At 50.6% G+C, this 19,213-nt stretch overlaps 2 gene segments (V, D, J or C); both read right to left on the bottom strand.

The window, feature by feature from the left end:
• Positions 1-19,213, bottom strand: part of LOC105860809 (immunoglobulin gamma-1 heavy chain-like) — a 64,791-nt gene that overhangs the window by 39,037 nt on the left and 6,541 nt on the right.
• The window catches only part of LOC105861104 (immunoglobulin heavy constant mu-like), a 701,862-nt gene continuing 696,475 nt past the window's right edge, over positions 13,827-19,213 (bottom strand). The window contains 5 exon segments of the C gene segment in view: positions 13,827-14,109; positions 14,292-14,407; positions 17,765-18,097; positions 18,179-18,496; positions 18,807-19,145. Coding sequence covers positions 14,101-14,109; positions 14,292-14,407; positions 17,765-18,097; positions 18,179-18,496; positions 18,807-19,145 — 1,115 coding nt within the window.

Here is a 19,213-nt window from a genome sequence, read left to right as displayed (position 1 = left end):
AGCCACCACTGCGGTGACATCCGTGGTCTCGTGCACCCACCACTGCGGTGACATCCGTGGTCTCGTGCACCCATTACTGCGGTGACATCCGTGGTCTCGTGCACCCACCACTGCGGTGACATCCGTGGTCTCGTGCACCCACCACTGTGGTGACATCCGTGGTCTCGTGCACCCACCACAGCGGTGACATCCGTGGTCTCATGCACCCACCACTGCGGTGACATCCGTGGTCTCGTGCACCCACCACTGCGGTGACATCCGTGGTCTCTTGCAGCCACCACTGCAGTGACATCCGTGGTCTCGTGCAGCCACCACTGCAGTGACATCCGTGGTCTCGTGCAGCCACCACTGCGGTGACATCCGTGGTCTCGTGCAGCCACCACTGCGGTGACATCCGTGGTCTCGTGCACCCACCACTGCGGTGACATCCGTGGTCTCGTGCACCCACCACTGCGGTGACATCCGTGGTCTCGTGCACCCATTACTGTGGTGACATCCGTGGTCTCGTGCACCCACCACTGCGGTGACATCCGTGGTCTCGTGCACCCACCACTGTGGTGACATCCGTGGTCTCGTGCACCCACCACAGCGGTGACATCCGTGGTCTCATGCACCCACCACTGCGGTGACATCTGTGGTCTCGTGCACCCACCACTGCGGTGACATCCGTGGTCTCTTGCAGCCACCACTGCAGTGACATCCGTGGTCTCGTGCAGCCACCACTGCAGTGACATCCGTGGTCTCGTGCAGCCACCACTGCGGTGACATCCGTGGTCTCTTGCACCCACCACTGCGGTGACATCCGTGGTCTTGTGCACCCACCACTGTGGTGACATCCGTGGTCTCGTGCATCCACCACTGCAGTGACATCCGTGGTCTCTTGCAGCCACCACTGCGGTGACATCCGTGGTCTCGTGCAGCCACCACTGCGGTGACATCCGTGGTCTCGTGCAGCCACCACTGCGGTGACATCCGTGGTCTCGTGCAGCCACCACTGCGGTGACATCCGTGGTCTCGTGCACCCACCACTGCGGTGACATCCGTGGTCTCGTGCACCCATTACTGCGGTGACATCCGTGGTCTCGTGCACCCACCACTGCGGTGACATCCGTGGTCTCGTGCACCCACCACTGTGGTGACATCCGTGGTCTCGTGCACCCACCACAGCGGTGACATCCGTGGTCTCATGCACCCACCACTGCGGTGACATCCGTGGTCTCGTGCACCCACCACTGTGGTGACATCCGTGGTCTCGTGCACCCACCACAGTGGTGACATCCGTGGTCTCGTGCACCCACCACTGCGGTGACATCCGTGGTCTCTTGCACCCACCACTGCGGTGACATCCGTGGTCTTGTGCACCCACCACTGTGGTGACATCCGTTGTCTCGTGCACCCACCACTGCAGTGTCAGCCATGACCTCATCCATCCACCACTGCGGTGACATCCGTGGTCTCGTGCATCCAGTGTCATTCATAGCAGTGTCACCTGTACTTGATTAATCATTTCTCACCCTTTCCCCAACCCCCTACAACTCCTGCCCTTTGTACGTTCTGTGTTGTTTCACTTCCTAATATCCCACAGTTGGAGCCATACAGTCTGCAGCCCTCTCCAACTGCCTTCTTTCACTTAGTGACATACATTTAAGTTTCCTCCATGTCTTTGGGGGACTTGAGAGCTCATTTTTTTTATTGCAGAACAGTATTCCTTTGTGTGGTTTGCCATAATTTATTTATCCACTCACATACTGAGTGACATTTTGGTCTTGGACTCTTCTAAGTCTTGGCGATTATGAACAAGGTGGCTATAAAAACTCACATGCAAGTTGCTGTGTGGACTTTAGTTTTCAGTTCATCTGAGTAAATAGCCAGAGGGGTGACTACGTGGTGAGATCACACTCAGCTTTGTACGGGACTGCCCAGCTGCCTTTCGAAGTGGCTTCACCACTTTGGGTTCCCGCCAACAACAGAGTTGAGTTCTTGCTGCCCCATGCCTTCCACGGCGTTTTGCGTTGAGAGATTTTTGTTCTCTTTTGTTGTTTTCTTTCTTATTTTTCTCCCGTCTAGTAAGTGCACAGTGAGCGGCGTCTCACTGCTGTTTCACGCTGCAGTCCCTAACGACTCACCACGTGGGACATCTCTTCGTGGGCTGGTCTTGTCCGTGAGTCTTCTCTGCTGAGATGTCTCTTCAGGCCTTTTGCCTGCTCTTTAATTGGATGGTTTGTTTTCTTATTGTTGAAGTTTAACAATTCTGTGCATGTCTTAGATAAAGCCCTTTGTCAGGTCTGTATTTTGCATATATTCCATCCCAGCCTGGGGCCTGTCTTTTTCATTCTCCCAACGGCGTACTCGCAGAGCACACATTTTATGCACTTTATTAAAGCTCAACTAGTGGACTTCTCTTTTCCATGCATTGTGCTTTCTGCGTGGCATCTAAACACTCAGTGCCAAACCCAAGATGCTCTAGAATTTCTCCTGCTGTCTTCCTGAAGTTTCACAGTTTTGTGGTTTACCTCTGGGCTGTGACGCACTTTGAGTTAATTTCTGTGATGGGCACAGGTCTGTGACTAGATTCGTCACTCTGCGGGTGGACGTCCCCTTGTTCAGTGTCCTTGGGTGAAAAGACTGTCCTTTCTCCACTGAATTTACTTTGCTCCTTCATCAAAGATCAGCTGGCCACGTGCACGTGGGTCTCCGGGGACTCTGTCCTGCTCTGGTCACCTTGCTGCCTGTCCCCTCCCCTTGTCCACACCGTCCCGATGACCTCAGGTTCACGGTCAGCCCTGATGTCGGACGGTGCTGGTCCTCTGACTTGTTCCTCACTAGCGTTCTCGCTCTGCTGGGTCCCTTTCCTTTCCGTGTCAAGTGTAGAATAAGCCTGTCCGCGACCACAAAATAACTTGCTGGGATTCTGATTGGGGTTGTGTTAAATCTGCAGATAAAATTGGAAATAACTGACATCCTAAGAATACTGAGTCCTCCTATGCATGAGCATGGACTATCTCTCCATTTACTTAGAGCCTTGGTTTCTTTCCCCAGACTTTTACAGTTTTCCTCATCTACACCTTGAGCCTTTTGTTAAATTCATACCCAAATATTTTAATTTTTTGGTGCTAACGTAAATGGTATTGGGTTTTCCACTTCAAATTGCAATTGTTCATTGCTGGTATACAGGAAAGAAATTGCCCCTGTATATTAAATTTACACACTTCAACTTTGCTATAATCCCTTATTGGTTTCAGGAGGTTTTTTTGTTTGACCAATTCTTTGTGATTTTCTACGTAGAAATCATTTCATCTGGTAACACATGAAATTTTATTTCTTTCTCCTCAATCTGTAGGCCTTTTACTCACTTTTGCTGTCTCAAAGCATTAGCTTGGCCAGGCGAGGTGGCTCACACCTATAGTCCCAGCACTTTGAGAGGCCAAAGCAGGAGGATTTCTTGAGGCCAGGAGTTCAAGACCAGCCTGGGCAACATAGCAAGACCCCGTCTCTACAAAAAAAAAATTTTTTTTTTTTTTTTTTGAGACAGAGTCTCGCTTTGTTGCCCAGGCTAGTGTGAGTGCCGTGGCGTCAGCCTAGCTCACAGAACCTCAAACTCCTGGGCTCGAGCGATCCTTCTGTCTCAGCCTCCCGAGTAGCTGGGACTACAGGCATGCGCCACCATGCCCGGCTAATTTTTTTTTTTTATATATATATCAGTGGGCCAATTAGTTTCTTTCTATTTTATAGTAGAGACGGGGTCTCGCTCTTGCTCAGGCTGGTTTTGAACTCCTGACCTTGAGCAATCCACCCGCCTCGGCCTCCCAGAGAGCTAGGATTACGGGCGTGAGCCACCGCGCCCGGCAAAAAAAAAAAAATTTTTTTTACAAATTAGCCAGGCATGGTAGCACATACCTGCAGTCCCAGCTACTCAGGGGGCCGAGGTGAGGGGATCGCTTGAGCTCAGAAATTCAAGGTTACACTGAGCTATGATTGTGCCACTGCACTCCAGTCTGGGTGGAGGGCTTGCCTATGAAACATAAAAGCAAAAGCATTAGCTTGGACTTCTGGCACGGCATTGAGTGGAGTGGTGAAGGGACATTGCTCACCTGTTTCCCATCCTGGGGGAGCGGCGGCTTCTCAGCCACGAGCGTGGTGCTGACCGCGGGTTTGCAGACGTCCTTTATGAATTCGAGGGGAGTCCCCTATTCAGAGTTTGCTGAGAGTTTTTAATGGTAAGTGAGATTGGATTTCGTCAAATGCTTTCTTGTTTTCTATTGATGCGACTACATGATTTTTCTTCTTCCATCTACTGAACAGATGGACATATTAATTGATTTTTGAAGAGATCGGTTATAGTAATTGATTTTGAACGTCCCACCAGTCTTGCTGTGTCATGTCGGGTTTTCCAGAAAAACAGAACCAAGAGATACGTGGGGGTTGGGGGAACAGAGAGAGAGATTTTGAGGAACTGGCTCACGGGATTGTGGGGGACAGTCTGCAGGGCAGGCCTACCAGGGCAGAGCCGATGATCCGGCCCAAGTCCGAAGACAGTCCAGAAGCAGAATCCCCTCCCGCCTCGAGGCACCTCAGTTTGTGTCCTGGGGGGCCTTGAACCCGCTGGGTGTGGGAAGCGCTGCCCTCCTCACAGCCAGCTTGCATGTTAACCTGCCTCCACAACGCCTCACAACAACACCCAGACCGAGGCTCGGCCGGTCGGCCCGTGCGCGAGTTAGCCGTCACTCTTGCGTGCCTGGAATAAACCCCGCGTGGCGAATGAACTCTTACGCGCTGTTGGATTCAGGGGGCTGGTGTTTTATTGACATTAGACTTCACGCTGTCCGTGGGGAAGGGACGGAGTCTTAGAAAGGGACTGCCAGCACGCATCCCAGTCTGCTCCTCTCCTACTGGACACTGCCAGTCTGCATTTCCCAGCCCGCCGCGCGTGGCGAGGCTGTGTCGCCGGCTCCGCCAAGGAGCACTGCGGGTAGATCAGGCGGCCCCGCGCGAAACCGAGCTGGCGGCCGGACGCAGCTGGTGGGAGCCCGGTGGGGGCTGGGGGCTGCGACAGCCTGTCCGGCCTGAAACAGCCGTTAGAGGTGGCCGTGGGAGTCCCTGCCTGGTGGGCCTGCAGCTCTAGTGTAGGGGACCAGCAGTCTGTGGGCTCCCTCGCTAAGGAATCAGGGAGAAGAGACTAACATAGGGAAGAATCAGTGGATTTGCAAGCAAAAATTTTAAAAGGACACAGAAAATCCAAAAATGATACGCAGGGACCGGGAAAGCTCACTTCGTCCACGTCCCAGATGGGAAGGGACGGCGCTGGCCAAGGTTTTGGGCGCACGACTGACGGCCACGGCCTACGTGGGGGTGTGGCCTTCCCACGCGTGGCCACTTGCACAGATAAGGCAAGCCGTCTTTTATTTCGTTATTTTCACTGGTCCACAACAATCACACATATTTATGGTTACACGTGGCATTTTGATACACACATAGCGTGTGTATTGATGAAATCGTGGTAACTAAGTTATTCATCTTAATTTATCATTTATCATTTGTGTGTGTGTGTGTGTGTGTGTGTGTGTGTGTGTGTGCCACGTTTTCTTTATCCATTCATCCTCGATGGACGCCTAGGTGGATTCCATGTCTTGGCTATTGTGAACAGAGCTGTGATAAACACGGGGACGCAGGTATCTCTACCCATATACTGATTTATTTTCTTTTGGATATATATCTCCAGCAGTGAAATTTCTGGATCATTTGATAGTTCTATTTTTAGTTTTTAAAGGAAATTCCGTGCTGTTTTCTGTAGCGACTTATTAATTTACATTCCTACAGACAGTGTTACCTTTCTCTGCATCCTCACCAGCATCTGCTATTTTTCGCCATTCAACTAATAGCCATACTAACTGTGATACTATGTCTCACTGTGATTTTGATTTGCATTTCCCTAATGATTATTGATGTTGAGCATTTTTTCATATACCTGTTGGCCACTCCTATATTCCTTTTTTTAAATTTCTGCATATAATAGGGGTAAAAATGTCTAGGTTATGTACATTGCCTCCCCCCCAGAGTCAGGGCTTCAAGCGTGTCCATCCTCCAGAGGGTGTGCATCACACTCATTACGGATGTATATACCAATCCCCTCCTCCCCCTCCCATCTGCCCGACACCAATAAATGTTATTCCTATATGTCCACTTAGGTGTGGATCAGTGAAACCAGTTTGCTGGTGAGTACCTATGATGCTTATTTTTCCATTCTTGGGATACTTCACTTAGTAGAATGGGTTCCAGCTCTATGCAGGAAAGTACAAGAGGTGCTATATCACCGTTGCTTCTTATAGCTGAATAGTACTTGATAATATACATATACCACATTTTATTAACCCACTCATGTATTGATGAGCACTTCGGTTGTTTCCACATCTTTGCAATTGTGAATTATGTTGCTATAAACATTGGAGTGCAGATGTCTTTTTTATAGAATGTCTTTTGTTCTTTTGGGTAGATGCCCAGTAATAGGATAGCTGGATCGAATGGTAGATCTACTTGTATCTCTTTAAGGTATCTCCATATTGCTTTCCACAGAGGGTGCACTACTTTGCAGTCCCACCAGCAGTGTGTAAATGTTCCTATCTCTCTGCATCCATGCTAACATTTATTGTTTTGGGACATTTTGATACAGACCATTCTCACTGGAGATAAGTGATATCAAATTGTGGTTTTGATTTGCATTTCCCTGATAATTAGAGATGTTGAGCATTTTTTCATATGTTTGTTGGCCATTATTCTGTTGTCTTTTGAAAAATTTCTGTTCATGTCCTTAGCCCACTTTTTGATAGGGTTGTTTGATTTTTTTCTTGCTGATTTTCCTGAGTTCTAAATAGATTTCCTTTATTGGATATGTAGCATGCAAATATTTTCTCCCATTATATAGGTTGTCTGTTTGCTCTTGTGAGAGTTTCTTTGGCTGAAGCTTTTTAATTTGGTCAGGTCCCATTTATTTATTTTTCTTATTGCTGTGATTATCTCTGGGGTCTTCTTCATAAATTCTTTGCCTAAGCCAATGTCTAGAAGAGTATTTCCAACGTTTTCCTCTAGAATTCTAATAGTTTCACATCTTAGGTTTAAATCTATTACCCAGTGTGAGTTGATTTTTGTGAGAGGTGAAAGGTGTGGATCCTGTTTCAGTCTTCTATATGTGGCTATCCAGTTTTCTCAGCACCATTTATTGAATAAGGATTCTTTTCCTCAGTGTATGTTTTTGTCTGCTTTGTCAAAGATTAGCTGGCTATGTGAGGATGGTTTTATATCTAGGTTCTCTGTTCTGTTCCACTGGTCAATGCCCCTGTTCTTGTCTAGTACCAAGCTGTTTTAATTACTATAGCCTTGTAGTATAGTTTGAAGTCTGGTAAATTGATACCTCCCATTTTTGTTTTTATTGCCTAGGATTGCTTTTGCTTTATGGGGTCTTCTCTGGTTCCATATGAAGCATAAAATTATTTTTTCTATATCTGTGGAAAATAATGATGGTATTTTAATAGGGATTGCATTGACTCTGTAGATCACTTTGGATAGTATAGACATTTTAACAATGTTGATTCTGCTGACCCTCAAGCATGGTGTGGTCTTCCACCTGTTTACTTCTTCTGCTATTTACTTCCTCAGTGTTTCATAGTTCTCCTTGTAGAGGTCTTTTACCTCCTTAGTTAAACATATTCCTAGGTACTTCATTTTCTTTGTTTCTATTTTGAAGGAAATTCAGTCTGATTTGGTTATCACTTTTACTGTTATTGGCATATATGAATGCCTCTGATTTCTGTGTATTGATTTTGTATCCTGAGACTTTACTGAATTCATTTATCAATTAAAAGAGTCTCTTGGTTGAATTATTGAGGTTTTCTAGGTATAATATCATATCATCAGCAAAGAGTGAGAGTTTGATCTCTTCTTTCCCATTTGGATACCTTTAATTCTGCTCTCTTGTTTGGTTGCTATAGCAAGGTCTTCCAGCACTATGTTGAATAGAAGTGGAAATAGTAGGCAACCTTGCCTTGTTCCAGTTCTAAGTAGGAATGCTTTCAATTTTTCCGCATTCAGTATGTTGTTGACTGTAGTTTGTCATATATGGCTTGTATTATTTTTAGATAAGCCCCATCTGTGCCAATTTTGTTAAGTGTTCTTATCATAAAAGGGTGTTCAACTTTGTCAAATGCTTTTTCTGTGTCTATTGAGAGGATCATATGGTCTTTGTTTTTCTTTTGTTTATGTGGTGAATCATATTTATAGATTTGTGTATGTTGAACCATCCCTGCATCTCTGGGATGAAGCCCACTTGGTTGTAATGGATTGTTTTCTTGATAAACACCTGGATTTGATAGGGTAGGATTTTGTTGATAATTTTTGCATCTCTATTCATAAGGGATATTGATCTGTAGTTTTCTTTTTTGTTTTGTCCTTCCCTGGTTTTGGTATCAGGGTTATGTTGGCTTCATAAAATGTGTTGGAGACAATTCCATTCTTCTTGATGTGGTGGAATAATTTCTGCAGGATAAGTACCAGTTCTTCTTTGTAGGTGTGGTAAAATACAGGTATGAAACCATCTGGTGCAGGATTATTCTTTTTAGGAAGGTTTTTTATTGCCATTTCATTTTTAGTACTTGATATTAGTCTGTTCAGGACTTCTATTTCTTCCTGGTTGAGCCAGGGAGGCTGTGTGTTTCTAAGAATTTGTGCATTTCCTCCACATTTTCCAGTTTGTGTGCATAAAAGTTTTTGTAGTATTCATAGATTATATCTTGCATCTCTGTGGCATCAGTTGTAATTTCTCCTTTATTGTTCCTGATGGAGCTTATTAGAGGTTTTTCTTTTCTGCTTTTCCTTAGTGTAGCCAAAGGCATGTCAATTTTGTTTATTTTTTCAAAGAACCAACTTTTTGTTTTATTAATCTTCTGTATAGCTTCCCTGTTGTCAATTTCATTTAGTTCTGATTTGATCTTATTGATTTCACTTCTTCTGTTGGATTTTTGGTGGTCTCTTCTTTTTTCCCAGCTCTTTGAGTTGATTCATTAGGTTGTCTATTTGTGATCTTTGTGACTTTTGGATATAGGCATTTATGGAAGCAAACTTTCCTCTCAGGACTGCTTTAGGTGTGTCCCACAGATTTTGATAACTTGTGTTTCCTTTGCCATTTAGTTCAAAGAATCTTTTGATTTCAATCTTGATTTCCTCATTTATGAAGTAATCGTTAATCAGAAGGTTGTTTAGTTTCCATGACTTTGTGTGGAAATGAGAGTTTCTGTTAGGGTTGATTTCTACTTTTATTCCACTGTGATCTGAAAAGAAACATGGTATAATTTCTATTTTTTAAAATGGTTAGAGGCATGCTTTGTGTCCTAGGATGTGGTCTATCTTAGAGAATGTCCCATGAGCTGATGAGAAGAATATTTATTCAGTGGTTTTTGGATAGAATGTCCTGTAAATGTCAGTCAGGCCCATTTGTTCTAGAGTTTTGTTTAAGTCCATTATTATTATTTTTTAAAATTAGTTTTATGTTTTTATTTTTTTTCTATTTTCAGTTGGCCAATTAATTTTTTAAAACATTTTTTAGTAGAGACAGGGTCTTGCTCTTGCTCAGGCTGTTCTCGAACCCCTGAGCTCAAACTATCCACCCGCCTTGGCCTCCCAGAAAGCTAGGATTACAGGCGTGAGCCACCGCGCCTGGCCCTAAGTCCATTATTTCTTTATTAATTTTCTGTTTGGAGGATCTGTCCTGTGCTGTCAGTGGGGTAAGTCTCTGGCTATTTTGGTGTTGCTGTTTATCAATTTGTTTAGATCAAGTAGAGTTTGCTTTATGAATCTGGTTGCACCTATGTTGGGAATATTTAGAATGCACAATATTTAGAATTTTTATGTCTTCCTGTTGAACTGTATCCTTCACCATTATATAGTGACCCTTTTTGTCTTTTATTACTTTTATTGATTTAAAAACTAAGTTATCTGAAATCAAAACTGCCACATCAGCCTTCTGTTGGCTTCTGTTTTGTTGAAATATTGCTTTCCACTCCTTTACCTTAGTCTAAATGCATCCTTGCAGGTTAGATGTATTTCCTGAAGACAGCAGATACTTGGCTTGTATTTTTTTTATCCATTCAGCCAGCCTATGTCTCTTCAATGGGGAGTTCAAACCATTCACATTTATGGAGAGAACTGATAGGTGGGGCAAATTTCTGGTCAGTGAACTTCCTTGCTTTGTTTTCTCTCTTGAGGCATTGTGCTATCTGGCTTTTGATCTTTAGTGTTTGAATGGTTTTACATTCCTGAGTGTTTATTGTGTTTATCCATGTGTAACTGTTTTGAGTATCTTTGCAGGGCTGGTCTTATCTTGGTGAATTCCCTCAGTCTTTGCTTATCTGAGAATGTCCTTTTATTTCTTCTTCATATGCAAAACTTAGTTTTTCAGGGTAAAAGATTCTAGGCTGGGCATTTTTCTGTTTCACAAGAGTGAGAATGGGGCCCCAGTCTCTTCTTGCTTTTAAATTTTCTGTTGAGAATTCTGGCATTATTTGGATGGGCCTTCTTTTGTATGTTACTTGTTTCTTTTACTTTACAGCTCATAGAAGGGCCTCTTTAGTGGATATTTTGGTCAGTCTGATGACTGCATGTGGTGGTACCTTCCTGTTTGCATTGACTCTCCCAGGGGTCCTTTGAGCTTCTTATACCTGGATATCTAGATTTTTATCAAGGCCTGGGAAATTTTCCTCTATTATGTATTCAAAGAGCTCATCCAACCCTTGAGTGTTTTCTTCCTCAGCTTCAGGGTTGCCCATAACTTTCATGTTAGGTTTCTTCACATAATGCCACATTTCTTTTAGGCTTTGCTCTTTTCTCTTCTTTCTCTGCTCTATCTCTGTGACTGATTAATTTAATTGGAAGGTATTATTTTCAATCTCTGAGATTATTTCTTCTGTTGATCTACCCTGTTCTTGAGGTTTTCCACTGTGTTTTGTAGTTCCCTGAATAGATTTATTTCTAGGAGTTCAGTTTGATTTTTCTTTCATATTTCAATTTCTTTAGTGAATTTTTCTTCCAAGTCCTGGATCTTTTTTGTTTGTTTCTTTGTGTTGGTTATCCATTTTTTTTCTTGCATGTCATTTAGTTTTCTTATCATCCATGTTCAAAATTCTTTTGTCATTTTAGTGTTCTGACTTTGGTTAATGTCCATTGCTAGAGAGCTGGTGCTCCTCTTTGGGGGTTGCTTTCTGTTTAATTCTTCATACTTCCTGAGTTCTTTCACTGATTTCTTCCCATATGGATCAGTTGTTACTTCTTACCCTTAGATTTCTGTTTGGCTAAGGACACACCCTGTTTAGTCTCTGAGCCCATCATTGGTGTTTGTGTGAGATTTGACCACACCCTGTATGATACGTCTATAGATGTACTTAAAGGGTTTTCAGAATGACCTCCCTGTCAGTAGGTGGTGCTTGCTGGGAGGAGCAGGGTGCAGTGTTGTTTTTGGGTCCTATAACTAGCTCTTGTTCCTCTGGAGAGGCACTCTTGTTCCTCAGGTGGTGGGTTGCGCCTGAGACTTCCAGGTGTGCCCTAATTCTCCACCTCAGTGGGGGCAGGTCTAGGAGTGAGTCTAGACAGAGCTGCATTTGGTGAGCCTGCTCTCAAGCACCACAAATGCTGTTAGGAGGGGTCAATGGTCTGTTTTCTGCTTCTGAGAAAAGCTGTCAGGGGAGGGGTTGGAATGGCCCTACTCAGCAGGAAATACTCTGTGTGTGGGCGTGGGGCTGTCTGAGACCTGTAGTCAGCAGCAGATACTCTGTGTGTGGGCATGGGGCTGTCTGAGACCTGTAGTCTGGAGCAGGCCTTGCTCCTTTCTACCTCCCTTATTCCATGGTTTCTCCTGGGTCTCTTCCAGCAGCCAGGACCTCACGCCAGTGGATCTCCCCTAGCTGTCATGTGAGCTGGGAGGTTCCCTGCCCACGATTGCAGCCTGAGCTGGGTACCTGGCCCTCCTGTGGGAGGAGGGTTGCCCTCAAGCATGCCGATCTGCCCCTGAAGGCACACACACCTTAGTAGGCTTGTTCACAAATATCCTTTCTGTGTCCCCAGGCCAATGCAATTGAGACCTGGGTGTACAGGATCTCGTGTTCAGGCATGTCCCCTGGGCCCTGGAGATCAATCCCTGACACTGCCAGGGAGAGGAGTGCTGGTCTAATGTCACCCATGGGCTGCCCAAGCTGGATTGATGTCTCTCCACCTTGGGATTTTCCCCATTCCCCTGGAGTCACCAGGTTAGCAGTACCTGGGAGGGCTGGCAGGTAGGGATCTCACAGTCTGAGTAGCCCTCAGTCTGCTGTATGGCCTCAAAATGAAAGGTCCCATTCCTTGGAGATGCCTCCGTGTGATGGCTAAATTGCCTCTCTGGGCACCCACCGGTAGGAAAGAGGAAGGAGAGACTGAAGCAATATGGTTCCTGCCAATCAGCTCAGGTCTGCATGTGGGGTAGTGCCCTGAGGGAACTGGTAGTCTGGTGTCTTGTCCACAAGAGGCTCACCACTCAATGACAGCAGCTGTCTCTGGGCTAGTGTCGGCAGGTCTCTCCAACTGCTCGGGAGCCCACCGGCAGTCCAAGATGCAAGGGAGAGGAAAGTTAACTGCCCTATCTACCCTTGTCGCTGCTCTCCAAGGCTCTCAGAGGCCTTTCTCCTTACAGTTCTCCTCTGCAACTTCTTCCCATGGAGTCTCCTGTAGTCTCAGGTACCCTTCCTTCTGACCACCATCCAATCTATGTTTGTCTACTTGTTTATTTTTTTTTTTTCACTTTCTCCTAAAATCTGTCTTTTTCGCAGAGACACTCTGGCTGGTGGTTTTTCTCGTCCACCATCTTGAATTCCTCCACTAAATGCTTCATATTCCTTTTTTTGACAAATGTCTATTCATGTCCTTTGCACACTTGTTAATGGGATTATTATTTTTTTTTCTGTTGACTTGTTTGAGTTCCTTGTATATTCTGGATATTAGACTCTTGTCAAATGAATAGTTTCCAAATATTTTATCCCATTCAACAAGTTGTTTCTTCACTCTGTTGACTGTTTCCCTGTTGTGCAGAAGCTTTTTAGTTTATTATGGTTCCATGTGTCTGTTTTTGGTTTTGTTGCCTGTGCTTTTGAGGTCTTAGCTATAAAACTTTTATCTAGACCAATGTCCTGGAGTGTTTCCCTTACATATTCTTCTGGTAGTTTTATAGTTTCAGGTCCTATATTTAAGTCTTTAAACTATTTAAGCCCCCATGTGCACACTGGCCCACCGTGCTTAGCTGTAGATGCCCGAACCCCTCAGACACTGGCTCACACGGAACTTCTTCTCCGACCTCCACTCTCTTGCGCTTGGCAGCTGCTGCAGCCCCACCCTGTGCTCCTGCAGAGCAGGACACCCCGCACGCTGTGCAGACAGGCACACGGCCTCCCAGAGGGGCCAGCCTCCACCTCCCGAATCCCAGTGGCACACCCCACACCCACGGAGGCCTGGCACCAGACCGAGAAGTGGCGGGCTCACTCGGGACGGCAAGACAGTGACCACAGGCCCCTGCTGAGCACACAGAGGCCCCCGAGGCCAGAGGCCCAGTCTCGAGTCCAGAGCGTGTGTGGGAGACCAGGCGAGGACCCGCTCCTGCTCGGCTGCCCCAGCCCTGGGCCTGCGGACGTGGCATTGACCCCCAGCCTCTGGGCAGACGGCCCCTCTCCCACGGCTCCCTTGGCAGCTAGGGTCCCCTCGAGATGCCCAAGCAGCATGGAAGGTTTGAAAAGGAGACAAAAACCTCCATGAGAAAGCAGTTTCACAAGATAAAATACACGTTTATTGTAGGGTACAAGCGCACGTGGCAAAGCAGTGCTGGGCAGACCCTGTGCTGCAGCCCCACGCAATGGGCGTCCAGCCGGTCAGAGAGAAGCCTGCATTTGGAGCTCAGAGCTGCAGGCAACACGGCGGGGAGTTGAGTACAAGCCAGCAGGACACGTAGGCCGGGTGGCCCCAGGCTCGGACGTGGTGCCCCTCTGGTCCCGGGTCTTTGGTCTCCGATGCTCTTCCGTGGGGGGGGGCGCGGGGGGGTCATTTCACCTGCGGGCGACAGAGGCAGTGTGGATGGCTTTCCCACTGTTGGGGTGGGAGTTGGGGGAGACCTGGCCAGGTTGGCATGGTGGGGTCCCCAGACCCCAGGACTGACGTCCAGCCCAATGGTGCTCCATGTCGCATGTTCTCTGCATGCACCCTCCTCAGCCCTGTGGCCCCGGGTGCTCTACCTTGAACAAGGTGACAGTGGTGCTGTAGAAGAGGCTCAGGAGGAAGAGGACGATGAAGGTGGAGGCAGTGGTCCACAAGCTCTCGAAGCCCTCCTCCTCAGCACTCACCTCCCCCTCTGCAAGGTGACAGAGACAGGGGAAAAGAGTTAGGCTCAGGTGGATGCCCATGGCTGGGCCTGTGGCAGTGACTGCCCAACAAAGTCAGCCCCCCCCAGGGCCTGAGCAGGACAAGCAACTGTCCTCCATTGGCCTCTCAGCCGTGCTGCACCCAGAGTGCTGGGTTGGGGGCAGTAGAAGGGAGGGGGCAGAGAAAGGGGATGATTAGAGCACTGTGTGCATGGTGTGAGTGCTGTGTGCATGATGTGGGCATTATGTGCATGCTATGTGCACAGTGTGGGTGCAGTGTACAAGATGTGTTTGCTGTTTGCATGGTGTGAGTGCTGTGTGCATGGTGTGGTTGCTGTGTGCATGGTGTGAGTGCTGTGTGCATGGTGTGAGTGCTGTGTGTATGGTGTGAGTGCTGTGTGCATGGTGTGAGTGCTGTGTGTATGGTGTGAGTGCTGTGTGCACGGTGTGAGTGCTGTGTGCACGGTGTGAGTGCTGTGTGCATGGTGTGAGTGCTGTGTGTATGGTGTGAGTGCTGTGTGCATGGTGTGAGTGCTGTGTGTATGGTGTGAGTGCTGTGTGCACGGTGTGAGTGCTGTGTGCATGGTGTGGTTGCTGTGTGCATGGTGTGAGTGCTGTGTGCATGGTGTGAGTGCTGTGTGCATGGTGTGAGTGCTGTGTGCATGGTGTGAGTGCTCTGTGCATGGTGTGGTTGCTGTGTGTATGGTGTGAGTGCTGTGTGCATGGTGTGAGTGCTGTGTGCATAGTGTGAGTGCTGTGTGCATGGTGTGAGTGCTGTGTGTATGGTGTGAGTGCTGTGTGTATGGTGTGAGTGCTGTGTGCATGGTGTGAGTGCTGTGTGCATGGTGTGAGTGCTGTGTGTATGGTGTGGTTGCTGTGTGTATGGTGTGGTTGCTGTGTGTATGGTGTGAGTGCTGTGTGCACTGTGTGGTTGCTGTGTGTATGGTGTGAGTGCTGTGTGCACGGTGTGAGTGCTGTGTGTACGGTGTGAGTGCTGTGTGTATGGTGTGAGTGCTGTGTGTATGGTGTGAGTGCTGTGTGCACGGTGTGGGTGCTGTGTGTATGATGTGAGTGATGTGTGCACGGTGTGGGTGCTGTGTGCATGGTGTGGGTGCTGTGTGCACGGTGTGGGTTCTGTGTGTATGGTGTGAGTGCTGTGTGCATGGTGTGGGTGCTGTGTGCACGGTGTGGGTTCTGTGTGTATGGTGTGAGTGCTGTGTGCACGGTGTGGGTGCTGTGTGCACGGTGTGGGTTCTGTGTGTATGGTGTGAGTGCTGTGTGTATGGTGTGGGTGCTGTGTGCACGGTGTGGGTTCTGTGTGTATGGTGTGAGTGCTGTGTGCAGGGTGTGGGTGCTGTGTGCATGGTGTGAGAGCTGTGTGCATGGTGTGAGTGCTGTGTGCATGGTGTGAGTGCTGTGTGCACAGTGTGGGTGCTGTGTGCACGGTATGAGTGCTGTGTGCATAGTGTGGGTGCTGTGTGCATGGTGAGGGTGCTGTGTACAGAGTGTGGGAGCTGTGTGCAGAGTGTGGGTGCTGTGTGCATGGTGTGGGTGCTGTGAGCAGAGTGTGGGTGCTGTGTGCATGGTGAGGGTGCTGTGTACAGAGTGTGGGAGCTGTGTGCATGCTGTGGGTGAGCTCCTGCTGCTGTCTGCCTCTGGGGGCAGGAGTTCCAGGGCTCAGTCTGTAAGAGTCTGGGGCCAGCATGGGTGGGGTCCCCGATAGCCTGCTGCAGGGGTGGGCTTGGGCCGAGGCTCAGCAGGGCTGTGGCCCTGAAGTCCTGTCCCGGGAGCCCTGGGGTGGCAGAGCAAGCATGACAGATGCAGCACACGGACACATGGGGGCAGGGAGCGGGGGTTGGGACCCCAGAGGAGTGGCAGCCAGCGTGTTCCAGGCTCTCCTGGTGGAGGGGGCAGCTCAGCCAGGGCGGCTGGAGCTGAAGCAGGGAGCGAGGCCTCCCGCCCTGTGCTGTGGGGGTGCGTGCCTGGGCCTGAGAGGCGCCCACTCCTCACTTCCTCCCCTCCCCCTTGGGCCGAATCCAGTAGGGCTGACTCAGGATGGCCCTTGGGACTGAGGCTGGCCAACACTTGAGCTTCACTGTGGGACGAGGGCATTTGGGGTCTGCCGTCCTGCACACATGGGCTCCTGGGGCATCTGGAGCTTAGGCCCCCAGAGGGCCAAGAGCGTGGGGAGGGTCCCAGGCCGGCCTACCGGGGTGAGTGCTATCTGTTGGGTGTGGAGGCCTCGCTTGGGCCCTGCCTTCCTGCCCGGGGCGTGGCCTTCCCTGGGCAGCTGCCCCTGCTCTGGGCTGGGAGCAGAGGGTTGCCGGGCAGCCTCGCTGACCCTGCTCCCCTGGGGCCCCGGGTGACAGGAGCGGGGCCCTGCCCTCTGGGGCAATGCTCGGACACTGCCTGCTCCGCGAGGGCGTGCAGGACCCTGGCTCTGTTCACAGGCGGTGCTGGGCGGCTGCTGCCTCCCCCAAGGGGCTGGACCAGGAGGCCACCCCGCCCCGGGCGCAGGCCTGGGCCTCCCTGGAGGGCTGCAGCTGGCCTGGCCCAGTGAGGCACTCTAAGCCCTTGCTCAGGACCTGCGCACAGAGGCCCTGGCCACAGTCCAGGCAGGGCCAGCCGGTGGGAGCACCTCCAGGCCGAGACAGGAGGACAAGCAGAGCCTGGGGCGGGAAGCCGTGGAGCCAGCACGCAGCAGGGAGCAGGACACGGGAGCATGGAGCGGTGGGCAGAGGCCCTGAGTGACAGAGGAGTGTGGGGCTGGCCTGTGTGTGCGTGTCTGTGTGCGTGTGTCCACACGCGCACATGCGTGTCTCTGTGCATGTGTTCATGTTTGCATGTATCTTCACACCGGTGTCTGTTGCATGCACGTGCATAGATGCACATGTGTCTGTGTGTCCAGGTATGCATATGTGTGCATGTCCACCCATGTGCATGTGTGCCGCCTGTGCCACGTGGCCCTGCTTCAGCTGCCCTTCTGGAAGCAGCGGGAGGAGCAGCGAGCCTGGGCTCTGCCGGGCGTGCAGGGCTTCCCGAGGTTGCCCAGAGACGTGAGTGGGCGAGGTGGTGCCTGTGTGGGGTGCAGGGGTGCGGGGCGGGTGGGCGCAGCGCAGCCACGGCCCTGGCAGGTGAGGGTCGTGCACTCAGGACCAGTGTCTTTTGAAGGGATCTTTTTATTTCTAATTTTCATAACAGGCACGTCTCCCCACCGACAGGGCGAGCTTGCGCACACAGAGCGACTGGCCGCCAGGGCCGGGGCTGGCGGGCAGGCCCGCACGGTCAGTAGCAGGTGCTGGCCGTGTCGGACAGGACCAAGGACACGTTGTACAGGGTGGGTTTACCGGTGGACTTGTCCACGGTCCTCTCGGTGACCCTGTTGGGCAGGGCCTCGTGGACCACGACGCAGGTGAAGGCCTCCCCCGAGCTCCACTCCTCCTCGGACACGGTCAGGAAGCTGTGGGTGAAGTAGAGGCCTGGGGCGTGGGGCTCGGGCGCCGAGGCGCTGGTCACGTACTTGTCCGGGGACACGGGCTGCCCCCTCTGCATCCACTGCACGGACACGTCCGCGGGGGAGTAGCCCTTCACCAGGCAGGTGATGGTGGCCGCCTCCCGCAGGCTCAGCTGCTCCCGGGCCGGTGGCAGCATGTAGATGTCCGGCTTGTGCAGGGCCACACCTGCGGGCAGACGGGGGTGAGGGCCTGGCGGGGCGGCGGGGGGGCGGGGCGTGGGGGGCGGGGCGCGGGGGCGGGGCCTACCCTTGGGCTTGGAGAGGCTCTGCTTGAGCGGCGCGGGCAGGTCCGAGTGGGTCACGGTGCACGTGAACCTCTCCCCGGAGTCCCACTCGTCCTCGCAGATGCTGGCCTCGCCCAGGGCGCTGAAGGTGGCGTTGGGGTGGCTCTCGGAGATGTTGGTGTGGGTTTTCAGGGCCTTGCCGTTCTGGCGGGTCCAGGAGATGGTCAGGCTGTCATAGGTGGCCAGGTCAGTGACCAGGCAGGACAGCTTGGCTGACTTGGTGAGGAAGATGCTGGCAAACGAGGGGGGGATGGTGAAGACGCGGATGCCTGCGGAGGGGCCTGGGGCGAGAGAGCACAGGGCTCAGGCACTGGCGGGCGAGGGTCCAGCTGAGGGAGCAGCTCCCCTGCCTGGTCCCTCCGCAGGCCTGCCCGCCCTGCCTGGGGAAGCAAAGGTCAGAGAGCAGATGGCAGGTCAGGCAGCGTCTGTCAGACCCAAGAGGACCCGAGTGTGCACGCATGTGTATGCATGTGTGTGCATGCGTGCATGCGTGTGCATGCTTGTGCATGTGTGCATGTTTGTGTGTGCATGTGTGTGTGAGTGTGTGTATGAAGGGACAGTGGGTGCTGCCCGGAGGGACAGGCCACTCACTGGTGCCACACGTGGAGGACACGTTCTTCAGGAAGGTCAGGCCGCTGTGTTCCACGCGGCAGGTGAACACGGTCTGGATAAGCCAGTCGCTCTCGTTGACAGTCAGTGTGCTGGTGACCTTGAAGGTGGAGGGCCCAGACCCGTTGGCCTCCGGCTCCACCGGGCCCGTGGTGATGCCGGACTCCACCAGCTTCCCCTCGCGCAGCCAGGACACGGCGATCTGCCGGGGGCGGAAGCCTGTGACCTGGCAGAGGAGCTTGGACGTGCGGGAGCTGGTGCTGGAGAAGGTGTCTCGAGGCGGGATGAACACGGTCACGGTGGGGGCCTCAACAGTCACCACTGCCGGGAGGGGACAAGGTGTCAGCCGGGTCGGCCCCCCGAGGCTCCTCCCGCCCGGCTCGCCCGGG

Source organism: Microcebus murinus, chromosome 6 (genome assembly GCF_040939455.1).
Source record: "Microcebus murinus isolate Inina chromosome 6, M.murinus_Inina_mat1.0, whole genome shotgun sequence".
In the NCBI taxonomy this organism is placed as follows: domain Eukaryota; kingdom Metazoa; phylum Chordata; class Mammalia; order Primates; family Cheirogaleidae; genus Microcebus; species Microcebus murinus.
Note: the sequence above shows the minus strand (reverse complement) of the source record. Positions and strands in the feature narration are given on the sequence as shown.